Source organism: Tupaia chinensis, unplaced genomic scaffold (assembly GCF_000334495.1).
Source record: "Tupaia chinensis unplaced genomic scaffold, TupChi_1.0 Scaffold000292_1, whole genome shotgun sequence".
Taxonomy (NCBI): Eukaryota; Metazoa; Chordata; class Mammalia; order Scandentia; family Tupaiidae; genus Tupaia; species Tupaia belangeri.
This window is the reverse complement of record NW_006159777.1, coordinates 2,873,125-2,885,499: the sequence shown is the minus strand read 5'-3', so window position 1 is coordinate 2,885,499 and position 12,375 is coordinate 2,873,125. Positions and strand designations below refer to the sequence as shown.

General features: G+C 54.0%; 1 protein-coding gene across 1 annotated transcript in view; it reads right to left on the bottom strand.

Moving 5' to 3' along the window:
- PRDM10 (PR/SET domain 10) overlaps window positions 1-12,375 on the bottom strand; it is a gene marked incomplete in the record, with an annotated part of 96,385 nt that overhangs the window by 43,172 nt on the left and 40,838 nt on the right. The window contains 6 exon segments of the mRNA XM_014588650.2: window positions 8-92; window positions 2,108-2,180; window positions 3,647-3,850; window positions 4,794-5,035; window positions 5,938-6,139; window positions 11,378-11,437. Coding sequence (XP_014444136.1) covers window positions 8-92; window positions 2,108-2,180; window positions 3,647-3,850; window positions 4,794-5,035; window positions 5,938-6,139; window positions 11,378-11,437 — 866 coding nt within the window.

Here is a 12,375-nt window from a genome sequence, read left to right as displayed (position 1 = left end):
GTGAGATTTGAGGTGCTGCTGCAGCTGCTCGGAGCTGATGAACCGGCGGTTACACTCATAGCAGGGCCAGTTCTTCTCTTGCTCTCGAAGCACTACAGTCACAGGAGAGGAACCAGACAGGCCGGTGAGCAACAAACGGCAGTAAAATCAAAGGCCCACGGCCCCCGTTCTCACCTCCTGCGGCCCAAAGAGTATCTGCTATGTGTCTTACTGTGCTGTTACAAAATCAAAGGGTCGATGTGGCAGAAAGCGGATTTTAAGTGTCTTTTTCTGACATGTTCATGTACGACATCAAAGGAACGAATACCCTCATCCCATCTTACCCACTCCCGGCTACACAGAACACAAGTGCGCGTACACACACACACCCTCACCACACTGGGAAGACAGAAAGTCTACACAAGAGGTCTGTATCAGATAATCTGGTGATCCAGACCCGAGTTTTATAATCTAAGGTTTATTTCATAACGCGTAACTTCAAATGTCAATCATCTGAAGAATGCATTGAAGGATCACTTCAGCAAGATGTCCTGCAATACCCACTAAAGCTGAATGTGTACACACCACGTGGTCGGCAGCTCCACTCCTACGGACACCCTGCAGAGCAGTGCGTAAGAGACCCACGCAGGAGTGGCCACGGCAGCACTCTTCAGTCAGCCAAAGCCTGCAACGTCCTGCTGTATAAGGAGCTGCACGACTCTGTCCCCGGTCCCTCCAGTCCTTGGGAGGTAAACGCTGAATCGCAGGAACTTCCCCGGTGACAAGGGCTGCTTTGCTATTCCTGGGGGCCCCCTCCCCACCGGAGTTACGCCCATGAGGTGACCAGAACGGGGCTGGCCGCACCAGAAAGCTCAACCACCTGGTCAGAAGGTTGAAGCTCTGAGCCAGGTGACATCAGCCCGACTTGCTGACTTAGGGACCGAGTTCGAGCACAAGGCCAGTGATTCAAGGATGGTGCGAATGTAATGCACCACAGGAGAAGCTCTGGACACAGTGAGCTTCCACAGTTGGAAACCAGTCTTCATGGTGCTAGGAGCATGACAGGCCCTGAGGACACAGCATCAACTGGGGACCCTCCTGACCCTCGCTCGTGCATTTCTTCATTTGGGGGGGGTCCTGATATGTCCTTCGTTACAAAATCGTAACGGGTGAGCATAGCACTTTTCTGACTTCTGCCAGTCGTTCTAGTCAGAGATCCAACTTGAGAGGCAGCTGGGAACCCCGAGTTGTAACTGGTGGATCGGAAGTACAGGCAGCTTGGGAATCAGAGCCATGGGTGGTGTCTGAAGCCAGAGGGGTATGAAGGGGTCTGTGACATGTGTCCTACTCAGGGAAGCTGGTGTCAGTCCTGCAGTACACAACCAAAACCACAGGCAAGCGGACAAACTGTGACACATTCAGATGACAGAACGCCAGACAGCAATGAGAATGAACACGTGACAGTCCCACGGAACAGTGGGACGCATCTCCCAGCCAGAACACGAGCACAGGAGCTCGGGTCAGACGGGCGTGGAGTTCCGTCTGCACAGCCCAGTGGCACGCGGCACAGGCAGCTCCGCGGTAGGAGAGTGTGCGGGGACCGGAAGGCACACCGGGCATGGGGTCGGGCCTGATTCCCGCTGTGTGTGCGGGCTACACATGTGTTCACTTTGGTCACGCTGCATGCTGCGACTGTGTGCTTTTCAGTCTGTGGATTCAACTCCAGAGACACTTACACTAAACACAAAGTCCACGCCTGTCCACTACGTCCCTAGAGATGACGAGATCTGGGTATGAGCCGTCCTCTGGCCTGGGCTCTATCGTAACTTGGTATGTGGAGGTTTTCGCTGTATTATTGGGTCGTCGGGAAAGGCATGACACATGTTTGCATACTAAAACAGAAAAATACGTGACGACTTCCTGACGACCTAATACACACTATCTGCTAGCGCTCGTGAGAGGAAGGTAGAGATGGCATCATAATGACCCTAGAGCTAGACGGAGACGTGGGGCTCTCAGAAACCTTCGGGAAGATTGGGGACAAACTGAGCCCGAGAAACAAGCGCTTGCAGGAGGGGAACACGCAGCTCGGAGAGCAGTGGGGACAGCAAATGCCGGACGCGATCACCTTTCCGCTCCTCCTCAGAGATGTCGTGGGTCTTCTGGTTCACGAACTCGGCGTAGGACGCGGCGTACCACACCTGTGGGAACAAGCACACCGTCAGGGGCTGAGGGCCAGGGCGTGCTCTGGGCCTGCTTAAGTGACTTCCATTCCCCGGGAACAGTTCGGGCTTTGCCCACAGCCTGTTTTTAAAAGAAGTCAGACTGGGAGCTCCGCTGAGACCCCCCTCCACGATCTGCCAGACAGATAGCATGAGATGGGATTCTCCTTTTACGTGTTCTCTTCGAGGTCTACGAATTATCTGGACGACAGTTTCAAAGACAGGCGTTTCATGTAGCTTTGAAGAAAATCCAGGTCTCCGCTTTCTCGTGCAGAGATATCATCTCTAACTTGTACGCGTGGAGGCTGTCTGCCGTCAGGACTGAGTTCTGACACAATCACTTCTCATCTACCAACATGTCAGGAAGCTGAAGAGAATTCAGGCCCCCTCTTTTAGCCATGTCTCTTACACAGCTTTGAAAAATAAAGGAATTTCCACTGAGAAACATAGCAGAATTTTTATTATGTCGCCAAGTGCTGCTATTTAGACAAATTCCAGTAGAGTTATGCCCAAAAATACGTTCATTTAACTGGAGGCTGCACACAGGTGTGCTCGAGTAAAATGAAGTATTCGGAGAAAGAGACTTGCCCTACATCTTCGCTCCATCTTACAAAACACTATTTCCCGGGAACCAGCAGTTAGCGTAATGGCTATGTCGCTGGACTCCCCCATAGTCGACCGCAGTTCGCGTCCCGGACCCGGTGGCTTAAAACTCAGGCCAGGCGCATGTGCGTGCGTGCCCAAGATCCCGAGAGGAGAATGGAGGAGAAGGGATCCTGGCGTGGCCATCCCCCCTGGGGGGTGATTTCTCGCTTTCTGTCTCTCTGTCTCTCTCTGGCTGGCTGGCGAGCGCACACGCCCTGTAGCAAAAACCTCTCCAAAAAACAACACTATTTCTTTCCCAGCTAATTCTCCTTGAGAGTGCGTGAAGGACGTTACTGACACTGTCCTTCGCCGCTCCATCACAAATGCCAGAACGCTCCCTGACAACCAGTTCTGAGCCCAGCTAGAAACACGTGTGCCGGCCTGTGACGAGCACCAAACGCCGCTCGCTCACCAGCGAGAGGGTGATCACAGCTGAGCGGGCACAGGAGCCCCCTGGTAAATAAGTGAATTGCCAGGAAAGGACCATTCTGTGAGAACCCCACGCTAGGGCCCGCAGGTAGTGTGGTGGTTAAGGTGCTGACTGTGGTCTGAGTCCCAAACCTCGCAGCTTTGAAACCACACCGGGGCATGTGTGCATGCGTGCCCAAAGTTCCAGGGAAAGAATAGAAGAGAAGGGACTGCGGTGCAGCCGTCCCCCGTAGGGTGGTTTCTCACTTTCCCTCTCACTGTGTCTCTCCAGCGAGCACACACACCCTGTGACAAAACCTCTAAAGAAAAGAGAACCCCACTTTAGGGCAGTTGGGGGCCGCCCTGAAGCCCCGCCCAGGCCAGCGCCCGACCTTGAGCTCCTGCTTGGGCTCCACGTTCTTGATGGTCGTGTAGTACACATGCTGGCCGTACTGGTAAGCCACCAGGTTCTGCTCCAGGTGATTCTGGGCCGGGCGCACGAACATCATCCAGTTACATAGCGTCTCGTCGGACAGCTCGAACCAGAGGTCTTCGTGTAAGTCCCGGTCCTTTCTGTCCCCTTTATCCAGAGAGACCTGCAGCCAAAGGGAAAGTAAAAAGCCACGCCAAAAAACGAAAAGCAAAGCAAAGCTACGAAGCCTTCTTTACGGCGCCCATGAATGCCATCATATCTAAACAACACTGCTCCTTAGGGTCAGCCAGACCCGAGTCTCCCTCGGTGCCCAGAAAGTCCCTGGGACTGTCACCTGTCAAATACAAAGGGCAGGGCACTTTCTGAAGCGGGTAGGAGAACGGCCTGGCGAGGCCTAAGAGCGAACAAGCTAGTTGCAGGACTTAAGCTAATATTTCACAAGCACCAGCGCAGTGTGCTTTACACAGGCCGGAAAGTGCGAGAAACAGCACTCTCTGGACCACTGTGACTTCCCTCCTGTGGTGACTAAACAGCACTCATTTGTAATACGTTGCCAGAGCTATATATGCAGCCACATTTTCCACATACAGCCCTTACAAGGTAACATCTTCTCAGAGATGGAGCTCACCAAAGAAAACCTTCCATGACAGTAGCTGATTTCTAAAAACAAAACAAAACAACCACCCAAATATTTACCCCTGCCCTCTGCTTTTCTTCGTTCTCTGGAGTGGTGACCTAAGAAGCAGATAACAGGGGGCCAGCAGCTGGTATAGTGGTTGGGCCACTGGACTCCCACGTGGCTGACCACAGTTCAAGTCCTAGATCCAGTGGCTTGAAAATCACACGGGGCACACACACATGTGCCCAAAATCCCAGGGAGAGAGTGTAGAAGGGGCTGCTGTGTGGCCAACCCTCCAGGGGGTAACTTCTTCCCCTCTCTCTACCTGGAGAGTGTATGCACCCTATGGCAAAAACCTGAAAACAAATCAAGCCCAGGAAGAAAAATACGAGCAGGTGCCTACTATGAAACTGGAACAGGAGGACAGTGGAGAAGTGCACACCCCTTGAAACTGTTCCAGAACCAGCGCCTCCACAGGCCCAGTTACCTTGAGATGAATGTAACAGTCTTTCAGCTCCGAGCCCCGGACCAGGGGCCCCTCCACAGGGCCGAACTGCGTGCGCTTGGGGATGCGCCTTTTGGAGAACACGCCTCCGAGGAACCTGTCTATGTAGAGGACCAGGGGCAGGCTGGCTCTCGCCCGCGTGAGCACCGGTCGGTTGGGGATCGGGTGCAAGGGGCCGTGCTTCGGACACACTGAAGAGTGTGCGTTGTTACACTCCTCACACCCTGGGGGAGAAAGCCATGGAGAAAGCTGAATTCCTCAGCACAGCTGATCCTGGGTAAAATGCTCTGATCTGAAAAAACACCCAAGTCAGTCTCCGAACGAGATTAGCTAGCTCTCAGAGTGGAGCTGCCCGCCTCCCCACGCATGTCAGCTTTCACAGGCCAGTTCAAGGCCCGTAATTTTCCTCTCAAATCAACAGAATTCGCTCACACCTGCCCACAGTACTATGTGGGCTGTGGCTGACCTCCTTGCTGGGCAGAAATCTGAGCACGGGACCCGAAGCTGACAGGTTAATTACAAGTTGTGGAGAGAGAAGGAGAGCTCGTTTAGCTAAGTGTGACCATATCTGACGGGCCAAACTTTCAACAGGTAAGTTACGTCTCAATAAAGCTGCTACCAAAAAAAAAAACCCGACAACTCCGACAGAGCAGTTGAGTGAATTTCCTCAAAGGGAGACAAGGAGGCCTCATTACCGGCACGTCTAACTCAGGGGAGAAGAACTGTGCGGCCGATTTTACCACACTGCCCGCGGAGGGCATCCGCCCTCCTGCCCCGGTGCTCCTTAGCCCGGCCCCAACAGCACACTCGCATTCAGTGCTCTCCGGGGGAGCTCGCTGCGCAGCTGCCTCCTGCCAGCTCGTCCCTGCCGCGTGGCAGCCACCTGGGAGCCACAGGCCAGAAGATGGAGGAGCAGGACGCCAGGGTCTCTCATCCCTTAGTGACCCCAGTAGGCTGCCTGACCTCTTCTGGGCCTCAGTTCACCCATGGTAAAATGGGTAAGCACATGGGAGTGACCTGGTGCTAGCAGGGCAGCGGTGCAGCGTGTGTGCAGGAGGGACCCGTACCCGTATTCCCATGCACCAGGGAAAGGACACTCCCTTGGGGAGCACAGCACCCCACTTACATAAGTCATGTGGGTCGAAGGGCCGGGGTGGGTCGGGCTCCCAGTCGTCCAGATCTGTGTCCTCCCCGTCCTCCTCCTCGTCCTCCTCCGTGTCCTCGTCTTCATCGTCCTCCTCTTCCTCTTTGGCCTCCAGCCTCCCCATCGGGTTCTGCAGGGATGCCAGAGGGTCGGAGCCGTCCACACTGTCGATGGCAGGCAGTGCCTGGTTATGCACCGGCAGCGAGGCCTGGCCGGGAGGGAAAGCCCACGTGAGGGGATCTGCTTTCAGCGGGCTGGTGTTAACTACAACTAGTCAGCCAACCAGCTAGCTAGTCCACGTGGCTATGGGATGCATTCTCCCCACCAGCCCCCATCAAAGCCCTGGAAAGACGGCTCCCACTGACAGGTGAGGAGGAGCCTGCCCTCAGCCTCTCCTTCCTGGGCTCCCTCCTGGGCTCCCTCCTGGCCTGGCCAGTCCTGCTCAGCAAAGTCCAGCCCTCCCCTGCTCCCCACGGCTCTCGGGGAGACTTCACGCATATGCACAGTAACCCTTGCCTGGGGCGTTGCTGGGGCCTCACTGGCCTGCTGCTTGGACCACACCAGGGCAGGCCTCCAGCCTTCTCAGAGTGGCCACTCATAAGGACACAATGATCTGGCCTATCTCGCCACTTTGCTTTCAAAGCCAAATGCACGGTGTGACACACCGCGGGCCAGACGCAGGCTGACAGCTCCCCCTGCCACACTCTGGAGCAGCCAAGGCTTCAGGAAGGTGACCACACCACAATCCCTTTTCCTCCATTCTCTTCCTTGGTTTGGGCACACATGGACACATGCCTGGCATGATTTTCAAGCCGCTGGGCCTGAGACTTGTACTGCAGCTGGCCATGTGGGAGCCTAGCACCTTCACCACCATCCCGCTGCCTAGCCCCAAGAGATTTTTTTTAAAAAATAGGGCCAGTCAGTGTCGTGGTGGTTAAGGTGGCTCAATCCCACATGACTGAACACAACAGTTCGAATCAACCCTGTGACTTGAGAAGCACACCAGGCGTGTGTGTGTGTGTGTGCCCAAACCCAGAGAATGGAGGGAGGGATGCAGCACAGCTCTCTCTCTCTCCCCCGTCCTCCCTACCCTCAGACCCGTGAGCAAAAGCACCTATGCACACTAAAAAGTAAAAAGGTTGCTGTGCGGCCGCACCCCACTGGGGGCACTCTCTCCCTTTCTCCGTCTCACTGGCAGGCGCACGTGCCTTCTGGCAATTAAAAACAAGAAAAGAGCATTTAAAAAACAAAAAAATAGGGCCAGCAGGTGGCATGGTGCTTAAAGTGCTGGACTCCCACAGGGTCAGCCACAGTTCAAGTCCCAGCCCCCACGGCTTGAAAATCACATGGGCACATGTGCGTGCGTGCCCAAAACCGCAACAGAGAACGGAGAAGAGATTGCGGCATAGTCACCCCCGGGGGCTGATTTCTCCCTTCCTCTCTGCTTTTCTATCTTTCTCTGCTGAGTGCATGTGCCCTATGGCGAAAACCCAATAAATAAATAAATAATAAAATAAAAACAAAACAAAATGTCTGAAAGTGAAGAGCCCATGAGAAGAGCAGGGACTTCCGGCAATGCCAGCGCTTGGCCACGTGCCCTCTGCCTCTTCCCCAGGTCCTTCGGAAGGTGACTTCGTTCCACGCCATTGAGAGCACAATGAAGGCGCCACCCTGTGTCCTAAGCCCCTGCCACCCGAGGCCAGCATTCGTGATGAGCGTGTCAGCCGGACAGGCTGCGGTGTGCACGTGCCGCTGCTCACAGGCCCTCTCTCTGCAGAGCCGACCAGAGAGAGCGCGGAGCTCTAGTGAAGCTGCGATGTGTTTTTCCCAGCGGAAGCTGTCAGAAAGACTTTTGTTTTTTTTGAGAAGTGCTCCTGCTGCCTTCTTGCACCGGCCAAGAACGCTGACATTAAAGCAGGCCCGACAGGCCACATGGCGGCGCAGCAGCAACGCGGTGCGCGTCACACCGGCCCCGGGTTCTCGTAGGCCCTCCCCGCACACGCCCCAGGCACTGGCTCACACCCACTGCCCAGGCGGATGGGCACTGTGGGGGTGGGCTGCAGCACAAAGACCCTTAGGGGTGCCCCCCCTCTCTGTCTCTGTCTGAAGAAATAACAAAACGAAGAAAACAGCATCAGCAACCTCACCTCCCCATGCTAGAACTGCTGCTGACAGACAGCCCGGGCCGGCAGACGGCGCAGGCCGAACCTCCTGCACCGCCTCACCTCCTGCACCGCCTCACTTCCTGCACCGCCTCCTGGACAGGCGCGACGCACCATCACGCCTGCCCCACGGCAGGGCAGGGGAGAGCTGGCGACCACTTCCAGGGGAGCGCTGCATGTTCGCGGACCGCACGGCCCTGAACACGCAGTAGCCGTGCGTGGCGAACCTGACTCGTGAATAACAGATTCGAACGCAGCCGGCAGTCACCGAGCGCCTGGCTAGGCTGAGATCCCTCTGAGGCCAGGTCACGAAGTCACCCGGCTCCTGAGGGTAGAGATGACAGTGAAACCTGCTCTGCCCGGCCTTTCCCAGGACATCGCACGGCCCCTGTGGGACTCAGTATTCAGAGAGGAGGTAAACCTCACCCACTCCTTGAATCCAGAGCGGCGGGCAGCCACATGCATGCACACACTCCCAGGGAGCAGCCGGGCAGCGGGCTGGTGAGCGAGGAACCAGACCGCTCGCCCCGGGCACCCCGTCACGTACACGCTGCAGTAAGGAGAGGCAGAGGGCATTCCACTGCAGCGTGCGCCCCCTCCCCAGGGGAGCGCACATCATTTCTGAAACACGACTGCATTTCGGGGTGTAACGAATCTGCGAAGGGAAGCTGGGAGCCGCCACGGCTGCCCCACGCCCTGTCCCACCCCAGGACCAGCGTGGCCCATCTCCTGCCCAGCGCGTGGGCGTCGCACATGCCAGCACCATCGGGGATTCCAGAAACAGAGAGCAGCCTGGGCTCCCAGCCTGAGACCACCGACGCCCCTCGATGGCAAGGACTGCACACGCGAGGAAGGCTGCAGGCACATGGCACCACTGACACCGAAAAACGCCGCCGTCTGGGTTAAAGCCTCCCTCGACTTTCTACCTGGACGTAGCCAGGTCACTGAACAAACTGACGACCGCGGAGGTGTTGCAGCCAGAAATCAAAACCGCGCGGGCGGAGAGGCTGCAGGAAGGAAAACGCTCAGGAGGCTCGCGTGCCATGGGGCTCCCGAGTGGACGCATGTCCTCGATGTGGTGTTCGCTCCTGCCAGAAAAGAAGCCAGGAAGCCGGGAAGCCAGGCCAACAGTGACGCCCCGGTCATGCCAGGGCTCTGGAGCTCTGGTACATACAACTTTCCTTCTGCACAAAACATGAAGCAACCTGATCACCTCTGGAGATTAGAGGAGATGAAGGGCCCTTTGAGGTGCAAATAGCAACAAAACCTTTCATTAAACCTACGCCTTAATAGTAAAGCAACGAAACACCACTTTGCCTATCAGATGGGCAACATTTAAAAAGAAAACAAATACCCAGTGTGGCAAGGGTGTGTGGAAATGGGCCCTCTCGAATACAGAGACAAACCTTTCCAGGGTCTGAAAAGCGATATAGAAACTTATCAAAATGATCCCCTGATCTAAAAGGACAAATTTCTGATGTATTCATCAAGTGGAACAGTGGAGTAGACATGGACCCATCACCCAGCTTCGATAATTATCATTCTAACCAAACTTCCACCTACTTTCTCGCACACTAATTTTTTTTTTCTTTATTTGCTAGAGGGTGTGTACCCTCAACGGAGAGAGAGAGAGAAAGAGAAAGTGAGAAATCACCCTCTGGGGGGATGACCACATGGCAATCCCTTCTCCTCCATCCTTTCCCGGGGACTTTGGGCATGCACACACAAATGTCCAGCATGTTTTTCAAACCTCCAGGTTCAGGACTTGAACATTGCATGTGGCCATATAGGATCCAGCAGCCTTAGCCACCATGTCACTGGCTGGCCTGTATCAGGCCTAATAGGTCAACTCTAGGGAACTGAACATGATACAGGCCAACCAATGGCAATGGCAAGGCGGCTGACCCCACAGTTCGAGCCCTGGACCTGGCAGCTTAGAAAACATGCAAAAGCCCAAGAGGAAAAATGGAGAAGGGACCCTAGTGTGGCCATCCCCACGGGGAACGCTTTCTCACTCTTTTTTCTCTCTGGCAAGCACAGTGCCCTCCATTATATTAAAAAAAAAAAAAAATTACCCCTATAGAGCACATTCGCTTGCCAGAAAGACAGAAAGAGACAGAGAGACAGAAAGCAAGAAATCACCCCCCTAGGAGGGATGGCTATGCCGCAATCCCTTCTGCTCCATTCTCCTCTCGGGATCTTGGGCATGCACTCGCACCCGGCGGGAATTTAAGCCACCGGGTCCAGGACTTGAACCGCAGTCGACTACATGAGAGTCCAGCGACATAGCCATTATGCTAACTGCTGGTCCCCGAATTTATTTTTTTGAGGCACAGTGCAAAACAGTTGTGCAATCCTAGTCTGGCCCCATAGCATAGTGGTAAAGCATGGCCACTCTGAGTTTGAATTCTGGGCCAGTGAGATGAGAACTTGCTGGGCACGTGTGTGTGCATGCCCCACATCCCGACAGGATGGAGAGATGGGGGAGAAGGGCTTGTGGAGTGACCACACCCCACTGGGTGCTTTCTCCTCTCCCTCTCTGGCAAGCACATGCATCCTCAATTTAAAAAATCATAGGAATCCATGCATAGTTTTCTCATAATATGCATTTTCTATGAACCCTTTGAAAATTCTTTATATAAGGATTTTTTTTTCAATATCTAAAATTAGAACAAGTATGAAAATGTTTCCAAACTTAAAAAATAAAATAAAATTTTGAAAACTCACGAGCCAGCCAGTGGTGCAGTGGATGGGGTGGCCAGATTCCACACCCCTGACCACTCAGCCACTCAGTTCAAATCCCAGACCCAGCAGCTTGCAGGACACACCAGGCACGTGTGTGTGCGTGCCCAAAATCCCAAGGGGAGAAACAGAGGAGAAAAGATCGTGGCATGACTGCCCCCTCCATGAGAGATGCTTTCTCACCTTCCTTCTCTCATTCTCTAATGAGCACACATGCCCACTAGCAAATTAAAAAGAAAACGACAACTCATAATTTCTTTGAAACTGGAGCCAATATTCTTTTCATATGCTTCTTTACAAACGTCCCTGACAAATTACTGTTCGTCAGCAGGGCTGTTCCAACAGGCCTGGCAGGATGCGTTAGCGCTACAGGGTGATTTATTTTACTTTCACTGAAAAGCTGGAGACTCCCTTGGGCGAACACCCAGAGGTGGCACAGTGCACGGCACGGGGCACGTTGGGGCCAGAACACTCACAGCGTCATCCTTGGACAGCAGAGGGCAAAGGCGGGGCCTTACCTGCTGGGCCGTGGCATCCTGCTGCACGTATGCGACCTGGCCGGGGTCTGTGAACAGCGTCTAGACACACAGACACACAGAGTGACCAGCAGACCTTTAGACCACTGCCCGCACGGGGACAGTGAACCCCTGCCAAGCTCCGGCTTTTGGGAGCACTGACTCCCACAGAGCTGTAGTAACCCTTCATTAATGAGGAGGTAAAGACGGTCACCTTCCATTTACCTCAAGCCTTTCATTCAGATGGCTCCAAAGAGACTGCATAATCCAGCCATCCCAAACGGCTAATGTACTTGTAATTTCCTCATCTACTTATTTATTTGTCTATAGAGACAGGGTCTTGCCATGTTGCCCAGGCTGACCTTGAACTTACGATCCTCCCGCCTCAGCTTCCCAAGTAGCTGGGACTACAGGTGTGCGTCACCGACCCCAGCCAATTTTAATCTCAATCAAAGCCTCTCTTGAGAGTGAATGTCACAGAAAATTAAAAAGGTGTGTGTCATAAAAATATAAAACACATCATGAATGAGGGCACATGTGTTCACACGTGACCCTACGCACAGGTGTAGATTTGTGACCAGATAAAAACAGATGATGTATACAGACGTACGAGCAGTATTACGTACACTCTTCCGAGGATAAATGCACATTTGCTTTCAGAAAAGCAGTAGAGGGGAGGCAAACTGAACATAATGTTCACAGCTTCTTTTCTGGATAAGGCCAGTAAAGTCATAATAATAATTAATTTTTAAAAAGCCTAATCAGGGACCAGCAGTTAGCATAATGGCTATGTTGCTGGACTCCCACGTAGTCGACCGTGGTTTGAGTCCCGGACCCGGTGATTTAAACTCACGCCGGGCGCCTATGCGTGCGTGCCCAAGATCCCAAGAGGAGAATGGAGGAGAAGGGATTGCAGCGTGGCCATCCCCTCTGGGGGGTGATTTCTCACTTTCTGTCTCTCTGTCTCTCTCTGTCTGTCTGGCGAGCGCATGCGTCCTATA